This window comes from Suillus bovinus (genome assembly GCF_016758785.1).
Source record: "Suillus bovinus strain UH-Sbo-P2 chromosome Unknown EDB93scaffold_5, whole genome shotgun sequence".
Classification (NCBI taxonomy): domain Eukaryota; kingdom Fungi; phylum Basidiomycota; class Agaricomycetes; order Boletales; family Suillaceae; genus Suillus; species Suillus bovinus.
Window position 1 is genome coordinate 21,664 of NW_024542061.1, and position 18,085 is coordinate 39,748.

The 18,085-nt window shown below is 49.2% G+C and overlaps 8 protein-coding genes and 1 non-coding gene across 9 annotated transcripts; 4 read left to right on the forward strand and 5 right to left on the reverse strand.

Annotated features, from left to right (window-relative positions):
- Positions 1-1,196: 1,196 nt before the first annotated feature.
- On the forward strand, positions 1,197-1,722 carry EDB93DRAFT_1100412 (uncharacterized protein; the record flags this gene model as incomplete). The annotated part of the gene is made up of 5 exons (XM_041447007.1): positions 1,197-1,288; positions 1,335-1,380; positions 1,416-1,478; positions 1,531-1,609; positions 1,646-1,722. The coding sequence occupies 5 exons, from the start codon at positions 1,197-1,199 to the stop codon at positions 1,720-1,722; spliced, it is 357 nt and encodes a 118-aa protein (XP_041311915.1).
- Positions 1,723-2,764: 1,042 nt separating this feature from the next.
- Positions 2,765-5,343, reverse strand: EDB93DRAFT_1120297 (WD40-repeat-containing domain protein). The gene is made up of 11 exons (XM_041448486.1): positions 5,288-5,343; positions 4,980-5,235; positions 4,556-4,925; positions 4,315-4,499; positions 3,977-4,263; positions 3,716-3,844; positions 3,577-3,685; positions 3,460-3,525; positions 3,364-3,405; positions 3,274-3,305; positions 2,765-3,226 (listed from the first exon to the last, which is right to left on the reverse strand). Exons 1-11 carry the CDS (start codon positions 5,305-5,307, stop codon positions 3,112-3,114), a joined length of 1,611 nt encoding a protein of 536 aa, XP_041311916.1. The 5' UTR covers positions 5,308-5,343; the 3' UTR covers positions 2,765-3,111.
- A 448-nt stretch (positions 5,344-5,791) lies between these two features.
- EDB93DRAFT_1077407 (uncharacterized protein) lies at positions 5,792-7,561 on the reverse strand (the record flags this gene model as incomplete). Its single annotated transcript, XM_041445314.1, has 9 exons — positions 5,792-6,080; positions 6,136-6,279; positions 6,330-6,833; positions 6,881-6,889; positions 6,940-7,037; positions 7,093-7,119; positions 7,169-7,264; positions 7,315-7,332; positions 7,391-7,561. 9 exons carry the CDS (start codon positions 7,559-7,561, stop codon positions 5,792-5,794), a joined length of 1,356 nt encoding a protein of 451 aa, XP_041311917.1.
- A 467-nt stretch (positions 7,562-8,028) lies between these two features.
- Positions 8,029-9,133, forward strand: EDB93DRAFT_1237987 (uncharacterized protein; the record flags this gene model as incomplete). The annotated part of the gene is made up of 3 exons (XM_041451494.1): positions 8,029-8,186; positions 8,277-8,520; positions 8,669-9,133. 3 exons carry the CDS (start codon positions 8,029-8,031, stop codon positions 9,131-9,133), a joined length of 867 nt encoding a protein of 288 aa, XP_041311918.1.
- Positions 9,134-9,966: 833 nt separating this feature from the next.
- EDB93DRAFT_652356 (histone-fold-containing protein) lies at positions 9,967-11,185 on the forward strand. The gene is made up of 5 exons (XM_041456992.1): positions 9,967-10,348; positions 10,398-10,563; positions 10,622-10,726; positions 10,790-10,912; positions 10,962-11,185. Exons 1-5 carry the CDS (start codon positions 10,337-10,339, stop codon positions 10,979-10,981), a joined length of 426 nt encoding a protein of 141 aa, XP_041311919.1. The 5' UTR covers positions 9,967-10,336; the 3' UTR covers positions 10,982-11,185.
- On the reverse strand, positions 10,085-10,182 carry EDB93DRAFT_t20. Its single transcript has one exon. It is a non-coding gene; the product is annotated as a tRNA-Lys (tRNA).
- On the reverse strand, positions 11,162-12,446 carry EDB93DRAFT_1076791 (mitotic checkpoint regulator, MAD2B-interacting-domain-containing protein; the record flags this gene model as incomplete). Its single annotated transcript, XM_041445270.1, has 3 exons — positions 11,162-11,362; positions 11,430-11,830; positions 11,876-12,446. 3 exons carry the CDS (start codon positions 12,444-12,446, stop codon positions 11,162-11,164), a joined length of 1,173 nt encoding a protein of 390 aa, XP_041311920.1.
- On the forward strand, positions 12,354-17,446 carry EDB93DRAFT_652382 (uncharacterized protein). The gene is made up of 19 exons (XM_041456993.1): positions 12,354-12,520; positions 12,569-12,858; positions 12,920-13,266; positions 13,318-13,688; positions 13,741-13,993; positions 14,047-14,146; positions 14,204-14,420; positions 14,480-14,637; positions 14,746-14,947; positions 15,004-15,211; positions 15,281-15,417; positions 15,473-15,586; positions 15,643-15,737; positions 15,800-16,203; positions 16,271-16,349; positions 16,404-16,579; positions 16,634-16,774; positions 16,830-16,897; positions 16,949-17,446. The coding sequence occupies exons 1-19, from the start codon at positions 12,486-12,488 to the stop codon at positions 17,283-17,285; spliced, it is 3,732 nt and encodes a 1,243-aa protein (XP_041311921.1). The 5' UTR covers positions 12,354-12,485; the 3' UTR covers positions 17,286-17,446.
- EDB93DRAFT_652389 (uncharacterized protein) lies at positions 17,302-18,081 on the reverse strand. Its single transcript, XM_041456994.1, has 2 exons — positions 17,628-18,081; positions 17,302-17,570 (listed from the first exon to the last, which is right to left on the reverse strand). Exons 1-2 carry the CDS (start codon positions 17,904-17,906, stop codon positions 17,319-17,321), a joined length of 531 nt encoding a protein of 176 aa, XP_041311922.1. The 5' UTR covers positions 17,907-18,081; the 3' UTR covers positions 17,302-17,318.
- Positions 18,082-18,085: the final 4 nt, after the last annotated feature.

An 18,085-nucleotide genomic window follows, 5' to 3' on the forward strand; every position in this document is an offset into this window, starting at 1 on the left:
ATAATAAAATTGGGGACGAGAAAACTCGGGCGAAGCCGGAGCAAGGTAAATAGTCGGCAACTCCGACCCCTAGTTGTGATTACCACGTGATGCAATGCTGTGGTCGTAATTGTCATGACTCAGCATTCATTGCAACCGTCATTGAAAATAACGACTCTATTATAGAAACCTATTTAAAGACACGCTCTGCATTTGGGCATTGAAACGCGTTGCAAGGCGTTGAAATCTAAATTAGGAATTTCCGACAAATTCCATCAGTGGTTATCCCAAAAGACACGTCCTCCGCCAAAGCATCAGCTGCATCCAGACGGTAAATTGACGGTCCTAGTGTGGGAAATTTGCAGTCCATCCGTCATGTTCCCTCAACTTCCCTGGTGCGTGAATTTGGCTCACCTCAAGTTGCCACATCACCCAGCAGCAGCTGCTGGAGCTCGTCTGCGGCCCAGAAATGCTCAAATTTTCCTCCTCCGGACGTCGAGTACTCATCCTCCATCCCCCGTGTGGTCCGTTCCCGCTTTGGGCCTGGGATGATGGCAGATGATGCTGCTACCTGGGTCGTCCTTGGTTTGGGTGGCGTCGTGGCGTCGTGGCGGTGCCAGATTTGTCGGCCTGTGCTGGACCATCTGCTTCTTCCAGCTCGTCAATTTACAGGTGATCAGCTCTACTTTGTCTCAACTATGTTGGATCTAGCTTCACTATCAGCTTTTGCTCCACGTTCCCTTCGCGTTGGTGTTTGAGCGATGTTCATGTGTTTTCCCCATTACACACTGGTGCGTGAAATTTAGGCCATGTTCTTTCCTCTACAAGGTCAAACATCACAGTTGGTGACAGATGTTTGTGATTATGTACTATGAATTAATATATATCCTCTTCTCAATTTTCTGCCGCCAGTCAAACGATTGCATATTACCCGTCAGACAGTGCTGTTACAGCTTTGTCCGTCATGCAACCATGAGTCACGAGCTGGCAACTCATGAGGTGGCGTATGTTTCATGAATCCAAGTCCAAGTCATTCATAGCAAAAACCCATTTGGATTCAATTCACAGTTATCATCATCATATCGTGCCACGTCGTATTCCAGCGAGGTCTGACTGGTTGAGCGCACCTACAACAAGGTATAAGAAGGATGCCTGATTTTTGAGGTATGCACTGACAAGGCTCTGAACTGTAAACTTTACACCTCTCAACCTCAAACATGCAGCGTTTCTTCCTGCTCAATGCACTTGCCTCCATGGTGGCTCTGGCAGCCGCATACCCCATGTCAGGGGAGATTACGGGACACTGCGAGTATTCATGATGTCAGTAGCATTATAGTCGTTAACATAACATGCAGCCGTAGCCAAGCGCGAGAATGTGGCCCGTGGCAAGTATCATCGACCGTCAGTTAAACTACAATGCTGACATACCTATCTAGCCGAAGACGCAGCTGCTGGGATTTCCTTCACCACTACCTACGACGGCGATGACCAGAAGCGCGGTAAGTACCATTAACCGTCAGTTCAAACTACAATGTTGACATACCTATCCAGCCGAAGGCGAGGTTGCTGGGATTTCCTTCACTACTACCTACGACGGCGATGACCAGAAGCGCGGCAAGTACCATTGACTGTCAGTTAAAAATACAATGCTGACATACCTATCCAGCCGAAGACGAGGCTGCTGGGATTTCCTTCACTACTACCTACGACGGCGATGACCAGAAGCGCGGCAAGTACCATTGACTGTCAGTTAAAAATACAATGCTGACATACCTATCCAGCCGAAGACGAGGCTGCTGGTATTTCCTTCACTACTACCTACGACGGCGATGACAAGAAGCGCGGCAAGTACTATTGACCATCAGCTGACACCACGATGCTGACACACCTATTAAGCTGTTATGGACATACCAATGCAGTGAACAGAAATCCTGCCTTGAAGACTTAGCGAACGCGATAATAGTACATGTTAGGGAGATCTTAGACGATACCCACTATTGTTGAGAACAGTTGAGCGAAAATTTATTGAGTTGAGTTTGACAATACGTTGAGCATCATGCATCAACAAGATCAAGATACATTCTGTTTCGTTCTGAAAATAAGACATTTTTTCAGCATGGCCAGGATCGTGCCATAGTTCTTGGGGCTGGGCACCTAGTGCTTTCTGAGCAGCTCATCTCACAATACGTACATTGCCTAACGAGTCGAATTACTGGTATCTGAGGCCTCAATTGACCAGGGTTTGACATTTAACATTCGGCACTCAGCAATTACCATTCACTGTTTGATAAGATCAGCCTTTCAAACCAGCACCCCAAATCGTCGATTGATATACCGCCTTATATTTCCTACTGTAACAGTGTCTCGTGATTTTGTCCAGTGTGGTCTTACGCATACATTATTCGAGCACAACCCACAACGTTGTTTTACCTCCGCGTGACAATCGCATCCACACGACAGAATCTGAGAGTTGCTGTCGGGAAATCGTCAATTTTCAAGATTATGCCGCAACCAGTGTAACAGTTGAATGGCATTAAATCGAGAGCAACAGTGGGTCTATTGGACTCGCTCAGTGTCCCAGCTCGCCGTACCCCCGTTTTCCCTTAAGAACCTATTAGCATCCACCAGCCTATCAGGGAAACGTAATTTGCTACAGAGTGCTACAAAGCACTCGTAGCACCCTGTAACAGTCTGTAGCGCAATCCGTCCCGCTGATGGCCGGCATGGATAGAGGAGATCGAGAAAAGGAATAACCATAGGTGTCTTTTGTGTGAGAGATATGAAACCTGACGCAGAAGATTATTCGAGTACATACAAGTGTCGGGCAGCTTCGGGTGTTCGTTTCTGTGATAGTCCTTGAGGGAGGTGCAAAGAGGAGAAAGTCGGGAGTAAAAAGGGCCTACATTGACGCCTTCTGAAGCCTGGCACAACGCCTGCCTTCAACTTTAGATGCCTTACGAGTTACTGAAGTAGGCGACTGTGAGACATCTCTTTGAAACCCAAATGGTTAGACACTTCCCGATATTCGTAACCCCAGGGCAGATGGGCTTTCACCATTTGCAGTGACAGAATTGATTCACCTAGGTGCTATAAAAGGAGTAAATGGCATACAACGGGGTGAACTAGATACTGTCACTCTACATCTGGTGGTGCCCAGAGTACACAAACAAGCCCACTTGCGTTTCCTGTTGCACATCTTTCGACAACGCTTGGTGGGGAACATGTTACAGCTTGTGTAGCAGTAATTCTGAGATGATAAAGTAGTTACGGTCAACCAGAACTCAAATCACCTACCGACTGTCTTTGAGTCTTGCAATCAAGTGTCCCTAAAATTCAAAATGTCAGAGCCAGCCAAACGGGTCCAGCTAATGTGTGGGTGAGTACCTTGCATGAATATATGTCCACAGTGTGATTCATATTCCCGATCTGCAACGCCATTAGTCGGACGATAGGCTGCGCCCAGTTGTAAAAATTACTGACTGTGAAGTGGGGGAACACGTCTGGGTTGGGATTCCAGACCGCACGAAGGATAGTCACCCATTTGCCCTGGGAAGTGTCAATAGGAGAAAGGAGTACGATGATGGGGCTGGTCCTTACTGTCTGACAGTTGTGTTTCATCCCGCGGAATGGCGTGAAGGAGGGGAAAGCGGGTGATGAACTGTACTTCGCAACATCCAAATCCCATACTGTAAACCCGTCAGTTTGTCTTGATGCTGACATATATCACCACACCTACCTGATTACATCGTCATAGCTCGTACTGACGATGCTTCTCCCTCTCGGGTCCCAATATGCTGAGCTCACCGATTTTCCATGTTGGAATATACCGCGAACAACACCCTTTCCTTCTTTGAATGGGCCAAGTCTTCAACAGTGTTGGCTGAGTTGATATGGGCCAGTTGTGGAGGTCAAATTCTGTAGCTTCCTGCTGTCCCACACCCTTGGAAATCCACTGTTGAGAAAAGAAGACAAGGTATAGATGATAATCATATCTTACTTCAATTCACGGCTGTTCGACGCCGTGAGCAAGAAATGCGGACTTGTCGGGTTAATGCTAACGGTGCCAATTTTTGCAGTTGACAGACCATACCAACAGGCTTTGTCTTTGGGTTCCCTGAGATCAAGGTGGGTAAGGCCGCCGGAATCGTCGGATATCCACATTTCGTGGCCACCGACTGGAAGGTCTATGCTTGTGATGAGGTATTCTGAAGAGAATATCTCTTGCGAAATCCCAGAGACGAAAGAAAATCGGCGTATTGTGCCATCGTATGAGGTCGTAAATAGCTATAGAAATGTTTTTAGTGCATATATTCCATGAAAAAATTAGGTCTTTACACTATGCGCATCAACCGGGTCGAATTTTAGGGAAGATATTGACGATGTCGAAGAAGCTGGCCAGTGACACTGGAGGCGCCAATGTTTCCCGCCCTCTCTATGGTCTGCAGAGATGTCGCCGTCTTCATCTTCAACCTCATCTACGGGAGCTCTGGCATCCCATATTCCAATTTGACCGTGCTTGTCTACATGCATGTTTGTATGTCAGCGACTTGCCAATAACTTGATCATGGCACCTTACCTCCAAAGAACACTAGATCCTTGGTAGCATCAGGGTGGTAGGCAGCGCTGTAGACTCTGTCTACAGTCACCTTGGCACGAGACACTACCCTCAGCTTCTGAAGTTTTTCTCTCAATTCTTTGACTTCATCTTCATCCTTCCGGTCTTCATCGAATACAAATGCATCCGCATCTGCGGTGCGTTTTGGTAATGGGACATTTGTGACAGCTTGCAAAGACGATCGGAGTGAGCTGAGTTCTGGCTCCTCTAGTTTTTCCCCTAACGTAGTAAGATCCAGTTCTTGATGTCTGGGGCGTTTTGCAAGACGAGCTTTCTCCTCAGCCTCGAGGCGTTCTTGCTCTTCGATTTGGCGTCTTTTCTTTTGTTCTTCCTGCAACGTGATCAATGATAAATGCTGAAAGACTGCAGTCATACTGGCGCTCACCTCCCGCTGCTTCTTCTGGGCAGCAGTTTCATTTGGATCCACGACCTCTTTCTTGAGACGTGCACTCTGCCTACGAGGCGCCTCTACAACTTCGCGCGCTCGTTTCACTGTCTTCGCAGGTTGGATAGGCTTCGCTCTCGTTCTGGTGGCAGGCTTGGGCTTGAGCGGAATGCCGAGTTGAGTGACGGCATCCTTGAGATCAAGCTCCTCAAGGAGCGCGCGGTTGCGCACGATGTTGGCTTCACGCTCAAGTTCACTTGAGTTGGATACTTATCACGGGGCTGTACACAAAAATGAAGTGAACTTACTATGCTGTTAACTCGGACATTGATAGGTAAGTAATTGAAGACAAGATCGGTGAGACCAATACAGACGCGTCGCGTGACGTCACGGTCACGCGTATTTGCACCACGGCCCCTGTCTCTTGGATCACCTACAATTTCAATATCGACTACGGTACAGAAATTGCGCATACAACATATCATGAAGAGAAATCGCTAAAGGAAACTGCAGAAAAGCCAGGGTCGTCAAAATGATGCAAGACCAGATAAATATGAAGTTGCGCAGGAAGAGCAGATATCGAATAGATATAATAGTTGCGGACATGACAAGAAAGCATGTGCAGGACAGCGATGGTATAGCCCGACAATGTTCTAAGATATCAAATGCGGAGATGTTTCAAAAAAGTGGGCGTCGCAAAAAAGAAGAGTGCTAATCCCTGACGAGCAACAAAGAATCACCGAAGAAATGAGGGACACGCCTGGAGGTGGGAAGATCGGTTATTCACCTCGGCTCAAAGGTATATCCCCCTCCTAGGTAACTTCAAACACAGAAGTTTCAAGAAGCCTAAACTGAGTCGTGTCCTTCGAATTCTCGCTCCAACCCACAATCTCCCTCCAGTTGACCGAATTCGCTTCCTTCTCGCCTGCACCTGCAAACAGTCCCACATCGTCGTCCGATAACCCGCGGAAGATAAGAAATAGGCGCGTAAAGACGCAGGGGTCAGAGGTAACTGAAATGTCAATTGCGGCTGCGATCTTCGAAGGGGAGAGGAAGCGGTAGGCAATGTTTTTGTGGGCTGAAAATGCAGAGATGTTGTTACTGCGTACGTCAGTGTCAGTGTCAGCCCATATCAGACGAATGGCATAGAGCGTACTTGATGAAGTTGGTTCGCGCATGCATGGACATGCCTAGCTGGTCTAGGACGCTCATAAGGTGGGGCACAAAATCTCGGAAAGTCATAGCGTATCCGTTTCGGGGTGCAATAAAATCATTAGGGTCGACCATCGTTGGGTCTGGTCTGCATATTATCAGGATCAATGATCCAGGGATGAGAGGCATTGCACTTACACAGCTTCGTAATATAACGACGTCGTAACCATCTCACTCTCAAAATGCTCGAGCGCACCACCAGGGTGAACACGTAGAAAATATTTCACTTTGGTTTCGTTAACTGGTTGCGCAGGAGGCCATGTAAGTTCAAGCCTCCATAGCGGGTTGACTGAGAGAATGACATCGCAATACTGCTGTGCGGGTGAAAGGATGCTCAGGTGACATTTGACAGAAGAAGGCTTGGCAGCGGTCGTGAGTTTACTCATGACACGCGAATCGAACAGCATGTCGGGTGGGACGTCAGGGTTGAGTATACGGGTGCCTGTGAAGTCGACAGTGTGAGTGCCGCCGTCATGCACTATGTTCAGCTTGCCCCAGAACTGGCCATCGACAACGGTACCGTCTTCCATGCGGGCCATATCGACGTCATCAGCAGAAGCAACGGTTGTTTCTAGGACCACGTGTTGGCCGGGCACGAGCTCCAGATTGAACGTAGCAGGCATTTCCGTGACTGGCGGCGGACTGAAGACATCTCAAGTAGTGTATGGCTGACTCAAAAGTGTACTTACGGTGGTGGCCTATGACACAGTTAGCTTAGACTAATTCATGATCACGGCACCAAACTTACGGTGGTTCATCAGGTGGCGGAGGGGCGTCGCTTACGATCTCCACCCGCAGCCCCTGCACGCCCATTATCGCAATTTGGTATGAATCCTCGCCTGTCAACTACTCATATCTGCCATGAGCCATACATATCAGAAATAAATCCTTGATCACGCACATAGATATAAGGCCCGGAAACCAGCCGCTGGCAATGACGTCAGAAGATATCATCCAACCCGACGGCGCCAACTTACAGAGGCATGAAGGGATGCGAATTCAACAGGAACACGCAGGCCGAAGACGGCATCTGGGGGAGGTTTTGTCCAATCTCTAGCTACCGCTTCGAGTTCCTGTGCAGGAACAAATCAGCCGGACACGGGCAACGACCACCGCCACTTACGGGGAAACTATTAGGTAGCTGTGGTGGAAGAAAGAGGTTACAAGAGAATATGAGGGCGAAGGGGAAATGTTCGTACCACTCTCACTGTCTCCATATCCTCGTAAGCAAGTGTGAGGAGTCGTTGTCGTGCAAGCGCCATTTGGGCTTGCCTCTCCCGGAACTCGCTTTCCTTGTCTTTTTTCTTGAACTTTCCCCAAAAAGATTGAGTAGGGAGACTGGCGCTGGTTGATCTGCATGAAGAAAACATTTGAAGGCTGATAATTGGGAGATCTGTGGCCTTTTCTTACGCTGGAGAGAGAAGCATAGCTGAAATAACGGAGGGCTGGGGATTAGAGTATGAGGAAAAGAGTCATGCCAAATTGAAAAAGGATTTTTGATTATAGCAGGTCGAGAACACGCGATAGAAACACGAGGCAAGGAGCCAATTGCTGCAAAAGATAGATCAAGTCATCAAGCGCTCAATTCAATCCCAGGACCCGGACTCACGAGAACTTTCTTTAGCCAAGTTTGATGATAATCAATACCCACAGAGCGGATAACCCTTGGCCCGAGGTCGATATGAGCCTGACAAAGGACTTCCAATGTCAATCCAATCATTCGATAATCATAATTCAGATGTGACTCGTACATCAAGCTGTGTAGATGGCGTGGCACGTGGTAACAGCACGGAACTTGGGTGCTCCAAATCATGCAACCAAACCAAACATCAAAATCATGTTTCGAGCTGTCGTGCGCCAAAAAATTATAACAAATGCTTCACGCTTCACTGTAAACCACAGGAATTTTGTTTCTACCGTCCTTCTCTCTCGAACTTGGGAAAATGAGACTCTGGCCACTTTGCGTCATGAAGCGAAAACCCGAGGTCTTTCGACGTGAGTCACTTTCGGCTCCTACGATTTACCGCTTTTGTTTTGTTCTCTTCATCTTATTCGCATTGGAGCCCGAACTGATCGTACTATCAGCAAGGGCAACAAATCTGACATCATAAACCGAATTCAGGTGCATGAGGAATCTAGAGCTCTTCCTTTTTCGCAGCCCACACCCGCCGCATCTCGCAGTGCGTCTTCGTCTGCCGCTCCAGCACAAGCTGCATCACCGGGCATACCGCCTGCATCCCAACATGCAAGTGCTTCAAAGACGCCCGACTTTTTCTTGGTCAGATTGCCCAACCTCTCTCAAGATGGGCCATGTGAACCCGTTCAAGTAGTGAGTATTTCCCCTCTTTCCTTGATCGATGAGGCGGTCCGATTGAAGTTACGGGCCTAACGGTTTTATTCCTTGTCTGACAACGACCATATCGAGCCTGTCACATGTAAAATCTTTGTATTTTCACATCTGATGATCATCCCCTCAGCCCTTCGTTCCCGATTTTTGGGATTCCTCCAGTCCGAAACCCGAGCCCATAGAGCCTTCTCACCCAAAATTATATGTCGTTTCGGGGTCTGCGACCCACCCTGATGGTGGTCCCACCTACAACCTTGAAAAGCCTCAGGACGGTGTGATCATTGAGGAAGTGGAGGTTATCGAGTCAGAAGGTCAAGCTAAACCCGCGATTGAATCTGGCTTTTTACGTGACCTGGCCGATGATCTTGGACTGCAGCGGAGTTTCCGAGTTGGCGAGGCGGTCTCGAATGTGGTACGGGCTGCCAAGGAGCAAGGGCCTGATTTGCACGCAAAGTCTAGACCTCTCAACAATGAGCAAACCAAAGGAATTTGGGTCTTGCTCGGTTTATTCGCAGGATCATGGATCATCGGAGGGTGGGTGAATCGTGCTCGGTCGGTGCCTGAAGTACAGAGCACGGAGGAAGGCAAGCACTAGAATTATCTTGAGTGATATGTATCGCAGGATCCTCTTACACAGACTCCTATCTGGTTGTCAGACTTTGACGTCAAGCGTCTTTCATGAAATATTATTCTGAGCGCATGTTTGCTTCGCTGAAGATGGACTGCGGATTGCTTCAAGATAATCTGACCCGTTTATTTTCTGTCATGAACTTTCGAGCCACGATATGTTTGATGACAGGTCTAGAGGCCAATCAAAGGGAAATAGTTATTCCTCCTCGTTACTCATCGTTTATTTCAGGCCACAGTGGTGGGCCATGCGTTAACCATGAGGCAATGCGTTATTGCCCAACTACCAAGATGTTGAAAAGACTAGTAAGTGTTATCTTCATCTCAATCTATACTACTATCTTCATTCGAATATTAGTCTAGGGGAGACCGCTACTCTAATGCTGGTACTGCTGTGCATAATTCGAGAGCACAACGGACAACCCGTTAGCACGAGTGAAGAAACGAGCCGTACTGACCTTGCTGTTAGCTGCTTCGTCTCGATGTGTATTCATCATAAATCTTCCTTCATCTGAAATATCCTTGAGACAATAGTTCCGGCCGTTGGATGTTAACATTTGTCATAGTATCTAATTAACTTCTTTTTTTGTCGTAGACAGATTCGTTGAACGAGGGACCTGCCTAGTCTTATGACCACCCTGGCTTATACACCATGAGCAAGTGGAGAGACTCCGTGGAGTGGCAAAGACTCAATCACTTCCCATCTCAGAGATGGAGCAAGAATAGTGTATAACCGAGTCTAGGCCCGCTGCCGCCACGGCTGCACGCCAGTCCTAACGAGGCAGGGGGCAAGATTAGCCCAAAAAGAAGATGAATCGTTGGAAGCGAAGTTCCGACAAGACGGACCGCTGGTAATTAGTCGTACCAAAGTAAAACCATGCTTTTTATATCACAGGACAAAATAGCAAAAGTAAACGATAGCCCACCGCGAGGGTCGAACTCGCAGCCTTCAGATTACGTCAAACGGAGCCGATAGTCGTAAAAGTCTGACGCTCTATCCGATTGAGCTAGGCGGGCGCCCGAAAAGCAACCTTCCTATTCCAACAAGACCGCCGCAGCGCTTCAAACTCCGCTTGGGAGCTCGTCGGCTGGTATAAAGCGCGACGCGTCCTAGTAGGGGCGTTTACGTGTTTTCGGTGTTTTCTTTACTTTTACTTTGCTTTGAGCAAGCATGCCGTTCAAGGTATATTAGTTCAATGCCCGAACTGACAACTCGCTCACCTTTGACGTAGCCTAATTCAACCGCATCCAAGGCGCCCGCTTCCAAAGCTGCTAAAGCACCCGTGTCGTCAGCGGGACAGAAAGCAGCTAGGAAAGCACCTTCTAAAGAGGATGGTGATATGAAAAAGAAGCGTAAGAAGGCAAGGAAGGAGACGTACAGCAGTTATATTTACAAGGGTGTGTTCGCCCATTCGCATTCGGATGCAATAACTCGCTGACATGTCATCCCTGCTAGTGCTGAGACAGGTCCACCCCGATACTGGAATATCAAACAAGGGAATGGGCGTTTTGAATTCATTCGTAAATGACCTGTTCGAAAGGATCGCCACCGAAGCGAGCAGTACGTCATTTTGATTGTTTTTGTTTTATTTTGGCAGTGACTGATGCCCTTCCTGTTATGCAGAGCTTGCATCATACACAAAGAAATCTACCATCTCCTCGCGCGAGATTCAGACGGCAGTGAGGCTTATTCTTCCTGGAGAGCTTGCAAAGCATGCGATTAGTGAGGGAACGAAGAGTGTCACAAGTGCGTGTTCTTTTCCCTTGTGGTTGCAGACGATAACATTTGCGGGCAGAATTCTCTGCTGCCAGGTGAGACGTACAGTCACACAAGTCACGGCAGTGAGAAGAGCGGGTCCAACCTCGGCGCATTGAGCATGGTAAATGGACAGACGTGGATCTATTAAATATGTAGCATAGCCCATCTCGTAAATATTATGCATACCCTCATAGTAGTAGCAGCATATCCATAACATATAAAATGATTCCCGGGAACCTAGAAACCTGGAAGATTGAAGTGATATGTAACGGAGAGGCCACAGGGGAAAAGACACTCACCATACTTGTTCCCTGCCTCTTTCCTGTTCCTGCGTGCCTGTGCGATCTTCTCCTCCAGTGCCTCCCGATTGTGGTAAGCATCTGTGAGGAGCGTCGTCAATTGATGTCGTGAACGGGCTGTCGAGCCCAGTTTTGCGCCCTGTAGAGAGTAGCATTGTGAGGGCTGGTCTACCACGCATCGGAAACATCAAGAACAACATACAGACCTGTATGTTCATCCGTGGTCCTTCTGGCTCACCAGTCTTGATGCCCGTAAGAGCCTTCCTGTCCTCCCTCTCCTTTATCTCTTTCCGCGCTTTCTCCATCTCTGTCTGCATGTTGACCTCCGCCGCTTCTTCTGCCTCTCTTTCCACCTCACCTCGCTCGAGCGCACGGACCTGGGCGTCATACTCTTTCTGCCACTTTTTGACGAATGTGGCGTAATATGCTTGATCGTGAGCGGCCCAGGCACCAGAGGGGAGGAGGTAGTATCCAGGGTAGGGATCGGTAGGTGTCGGAGTTGGGGGAGTGAACGAGGTCACCTCAGGGGCAGATGAGACAGTTGGTATAGATGTGCTTGATGGCGTGGATGTAGAGGGCGCTGTAGAATTAGTTCTTGAAGAGGTGCCTGCAGGTAATTAGAAAAAGAAACGCAGAGTCACAGGGAACATACCAAGAGAGAAGAAGTTCACAGCGGGTGCCTTTGACAGCGCTTGAGGCTTATGGTCCTCACGATCTAGGTCGACGTTGGATTTGCCCTTCTTGAGCGAAGGGGGTAGGAAAGCCGTGGATGCCTCCTCGCCATCTCCTTCGCCATCCTCTTGCACGCTCACTGGTGCATGAAACAGTAGCCCTGGACCGTTTCCGCCTCCAAGCACGCGTTCAACCTTCTTGAGTTTGACGGGCAGAGGCTGGGTAGGCGCGGGTAGCATGTTGAGAAGGGATGACGCGCCTGCCCCTTTGCTAGGTGTGATTCGGGGTTTCTTGGCTGGTGGTCGGTCGTCTGTATCAGAATCATTTGAAGGAAGTGAGGGGAGCGTGATTTCGATCTTCTTTGTGCGTTTTGTTTTGGTTGGTGGTGGGAGTGAGAAACTTGACGAGCCAGATGATTTGAGTGCAGGGAGGGAGAGGCCTGAGGGTTTCGATGGCGCTAGTGCTGGTGATTTTGGTTTAGACAACGACGCAGTGGGCAGTGCTTCGTTTTCACTGTCGACGTCGCTGCCATAGTCTTCTATGCCTAGCATACTATATTACTCGTCGTGGAGTGCGATGAGCAGGTGTTGATGTTTGTTTGTATCACTGGATCAAAGTCTAAAGAGTAAGTATTGTACAATGTATTGAGGACCTCACTGTAAGCTTAGGCAAGGATGGCGTCGCCTGCACCACGAAAAACGCACAGATACGCTACGCCGCGTCAATCAGTGACGCCGCCTAGACAGCGCCGCATGGTCAGTGTACGCCCTGCCGGCACACCCTCCAGGCGCACCGAGGATATCACTATGGTACCAGACGTCATGGACGTCGACGACGTGCAAATGTATAATGAACGTGTGCTGGGATCAGGGAGGGAGACCGTCTACGCGCGCACGGACGAGATCAGTGTTGCTTTCCATGCTGCACTCCCGTTTGAAGTCAGGCGCGAGTTAAAGGGTGCTGGTACGTCTATCTGCTCAACTCAATTCATCCAAGCGCCGAAAATAATATTGACCGTACACAGATTTTTATTCTCAGTCTTGGACAGGTGCAGTCGATACCATTACGGGGTACGCTCTTGCTGCCTCCTCAAACACCTGCTTCGTTTGGCATCACACCAAACCAACTACATGCTATATCCTCCCTTGTCCACCTTCCTCCCAAGATTACGCACAACCTCCATCTGCACCATTTCATGCTCTTGTTCCATCTAGGTCACGCTCAGAACCTGGTCTTGTTCTTCTCTCCATCCGCGGTGACATCCGCTTCTGGGACAGCATAACAAGTGGTCTAGCGGGCGGCGGCAGCTTCGAAAGCATTAATCTGGAGCTTGGAGAGGGAGAGTATACGTCTGGATTACTTAGGGTCGACGTAGGTGTCTCAGCACGCTCATATATCTTTTGTGTTGACGTACGCCCGCAGGGTCAAATCTACATTGCGTCTACCTCGCATGGACGTCTATTTAGACTCACGCTCACATCTCAAAGCGGGCGGCATACGCTCTCAGCAAGGCTCTTTGCACCACCGCCCGCACCTGGGCTCTCTTTTGCGCGTCTCCTCTGGTCTACTCCTGCTCCCCAGCCTACACTGGGAAATATATCTGCCCTTGCTCTTGGTTCTGGTAGTGGCGAGGTTGGAAGGGGCATGGCAACGGATAAGGAACTATGGACCCTCAGCGAGACCCGCGTGCAGAGGTGGAGCTTGAATAAGGAGGTGTTACAGGGTGAAGTGGATGTCCGAGAAGCAGTGGGGAACGTGGAGGATCTGGAGGGTGTCGATTTGGGCGTGGAGAGGTGCATTTTGATCATGTTGGCTTGAGATTTTAGCTGATTGCAGTGTCTATAGCGATGGGACGCTCATTGTTCTCGTCTCATACGCTGGGTCCGAGCAAGAGACGGCTGCGATGGCACTTGACCAGTACGGCGGGTTTGGTATGGGCGCAGCGGTACCGAGAAGGATATATGCGCTTGTCAGACTTAGTGCTAGCACGAAGCAGGGTGAGGTTGGGAAGTTGGAGGGAGGTGGAGATGGATGTGTGATAGAAGGCATAGGTGGAGGCATGAAGATAAATGGTGTTACGGGAGTGTCATATGCTACGGTGGGACTCTATCTTGGCTCTGTGTAATTTCTAGCTAAAGAGTGTGCTCATAGACAGCCGCATCGGCGCCCTTGCACCCTCGTCTGACACTCCTCGGGGGAGGTGCAATCGTAGCGATCAGATTCGTAGATGTGGTCGTGTTTTGTGCTCGGGGTGCGTCTTCGTCTCAGCCTGCCATAATCCAGCAACAACTCATCCCCTTCCGGATAGACTCTCCCTATCAGGATCGCCTCACCCTAAAAGCACCCAACACAGATCAGATACTCGGACTCGGTGTACTCCCACCAGTCCAACCCCAAACACACACTTTTCCTGCAGTACAGGAAGAAGGAGAAGGAGCAGGGCCCGAGGACATGCTCATACTAACAGCGGGCGTGCTCATGCGTGCCCGAGTAGATTTGGGGAGGGTTAAATCATTCGATGAGGCGTAAGTCGCATTCTTCCTTCTTTGCCCGTTTGCATGACTGAGCCAATCGGGGTTTACAGAACTGGTCGCGCGATCCTCATAAGAGCACTCCTCACACAAGCCATACTTTATGGAAGCAACCCCGATAACCCCCTACATTTTTCGTTTCCGCCCGAGGTTGATGCCGAGGCACTCATGGCAGGTGCAGAGGGATTAAGCAGGGCCGTTCTAGAGAGTGGTACGTACATGTTATCTTCGTGGCTACTCTAAAGACGCTGATTTCTTCTTCGATGATTTCGCTCGGTGATTTTTATCATTGACGTGACACCTTTATTCCACTGGAAAGACCCAGAGATCATCCGCCCAAATCATGATCTTACCTCTCAGCTCACCTCTCGAAAAGATAGGCTCAGCTGGCTCATACGTTTTATCAACGATAATGCGGCGCTCGGGAAGATGTCGCAGCGCAGCCGCCAGCGTCTTGCTACGGATGCGGAAAAGCTTTATGCGTGTCATCAACTTTGGTTACAGATGAACGAACATTTAGAGTGCGTCTTCTACTTACCTCTTCCTTTTTTTTACCCCTCTTACTACATCCAAACAGTGCTGGGGCCTCCCACTCCCTCGTCACTGATGCCATTCACGCATTCACAGCTGCCGACCCTTTTTTACACCCCTCCGCTTCACACGATGTTGTCCGAGATTTCTTTAGGTACAGAGTAGCAGAGATCGGCCGGCTGATTCCATTCATGGTGGAGCGGGTTGAGAGGGCTGGAGAAGGAGCCATGAGAGAGGTTGGAGGTGCTGTTGTTGTGAGTTTTTGCCCTCTCACTCTCTCAATGTTTTATATGTGCTTGAAATGGTTCTGATGCGGGCTCTAGACGATTCTGCAAGCAGCGCTCTCGTATAGAGCGTATAATCTTGCTGTGTATGGTGTCGAGCTGCCTATGATCAAACCTTGGACGAGCCGCCCGAGTGCCATCGACGGTGTTTTAAAGCTTGTTGATACAGCCACGAGGTGCGTATATTTTGGGTGCGTTTACAATATGTATCGTGACCCTCCTTTGTTATAGGTTCGCGCTCGATCCGAGCAAAACAAACACTAAAAGCGCCTCGAGAGAACTTCTCCCGGAGCTCGCGACAATTTTTTTTGCGTGTGTGCAAGAGAGATTGGATTGGCTTAACAGGCAAGTTGTTTGTCTTAATACATAACCCAAGAGAAAGCAAGCTAATCAACGGATAGCCCCATAGCAGCAGACGAACCTGGTTCCGAGAGGGACCATATAGAGCTCAAAGAACGCTTCGACCAGCTCCGCCCCGAGATCCTCGAAACCCTTCGTACGCTTTCCCATCTTTTAATATTCCCCCTTTCATTTTCCTAATTTCCCCATAATCTACAGGTCTGACCTCCCACCTCCCAAACGCTCTCACACTCGCTGCATCCCACGCCGACTTCCGCTCTCTCGCTGCCTTATTACACCAAGACACTGTCTACCCGCCCTCTTCCAATCCGCATGCGCACACGATCGAAGAGTATGTCGACCGCTTTGGTGGAATGTTTGCGAGAGAGGCTGTACGATGGTGTATGGTACATGGGGAAGCAAGGGTGGTATTTGCGATGGAGGAGAGTGGGAGGGGTGAGTGGGGAAAATATATGGATGAGTACTGGGCAGAGGAGGAGGGACAAGGAGGCAAATGCGATGCGGTGGCGTGGTTGAGGGATTTGGGGCAGGGACGGTGGAATGTTGCTGGCACAAGATTGTTTAGAGAGGCAAAGGGCGCTGGGGATGTGGGTGTTAAGCATGTGAGTTGTATATATATTTGATTTCGGTGATTGGATTGAGGCAGGTGTTGATCGGTGGGCGTTGTAGTTTATGCTTAGCGTGGGCAAGCTTGCGCATTTAGCGCAGATGCAGGAGGCTGGGGATACGGATGAGGCTGTATTGGATGGTACGTCTGTTCGAATTCATTTTGCACCGATGTGCTTGACTAAATGCCGTTCAGCGTTCCATGATAGCCTGGATTTCATATCAGTGCAAGAGAAAATTCTTCAGGAGTTCCGGGAAGCTGCCAGCAGTTTGCGGGGCAAACAAAAACAGAGCCTGGACGCGCAAGTGGATGCGGTCATAAGGGTTAAAGGAACAAGATTGAAAGCAGAACGGAGGCATGGGCTGCTTGGGGTGCGTAGATTTCTATTGTTTCTCTTGATTCTTGATGTTGATTTCCATGAGCAGATAATGAAGATTTTTGTGAGGCAAATGCTCCAGGGCAAAGCGCTCAGCTTGGAAGATGCGGCAGACGTACTCACACTACAAGATAATGTGGAGTGCGTGGAGAATTATGCTACTGCACTGCACTTGCTTGCGCATGCTGAGGTATGTCACACTTTTCATGGCATTTTTGTCATTGGAATGACGACTGTCGTACAAGGATATTCCAGATGCGAGGAGACAATCCTCATTCAAAAGAGTGTGGTGTAGAATATACAATCACGATGAGTATGTTCAATTTCCCTATCCCATTCACCAGCTTTTAATTGTCACTTGCAGCTGGGACTCCATCCGCGAAACTGCTAACATCACTGACGCCCAACTAACCTCCCGCTTCCGTGCAACTGCGCTTTACATCGCGTTCAGCGTTATTCTACCCTCGCCCCAGTTATCTCAAATACCAGGTGTCGACCTTGACCCGAACGAATGTTTGTCGGTGCCTTTGATGCCCGAGATCAAGTCGCGCTTCCCAGGCATACAGGAGGACATGGTGGGTGATCTAGCGAGAGATTACAGAGCCGAGAGCTCAGGAGTCGAAGGACTGAGACTGGGAGACGTGTATCATCGTGTTAGGGAGTTGGTGATGCTGGACTTGGGGTACGCAAGAGAGGACTAGAGTAGTATCGTACGAGTTCTGCAGTCGCAAGATCTATACAAATGAAATAAATCTCCAGCTCGCTAGCCTCTTTTTTGCCCTCTGGAATTTGACTTTAGCAGAGAGCGAGAGATCCTCAAATGTCCGTTTCCTGAGCTCTACGGCATACTCGTCCTGGCGCGCCCGTTCCTGGACCACCCACTTCTTGTAAAAGTCAGACAAGGCGTGCTCATGGGCTTCAGCAGGTGCATTGGGTGGGAGGGCAGCTAGGACTGAGGATTTGGCGGCCTCAAAGCGCTCGTTACTCTAGGTAGTGATCGATTCGAATCGTTCGTTCTGAAATCACAATAATGCAGAACCTACCTCTGCCCAGTATGTGTGATTGAATGCATCGAGCTGTTCTCGATGGAGCGTCCACTGTAGCTCGTGGTCTACCGTATCGTCTGAGAATTCTCTGAGGGAGTATGGGTGCTGTTTAGACTTGGATGGGGAGGACGAAGAGATGGTAGTACTAGTGGTGTATATAATGGGCCGGAGGTTGGAAGTTGGATCTGGAGGGCCGACGAAATTAAATGACGGCCTGGACGTGTGGATAAGACGTTTGTACGCGGAAAGGTGAGCTAGAGATGTCCGTGGTGACATGCTACTAGTGGTGGTTTGAGACAAAGCTTACTCCCTCGCTGCATGGACACATTTCGTTAAAGTTTCGATTCTCGTTCATTCAACTCATAAGAAGGATGGTCTGGTGCATGGTATAGTATCAGGGACACCTGCCCCGAATATCTTGTTAACATAAATGTTTTGGAGTTCTAAAGAGTCGT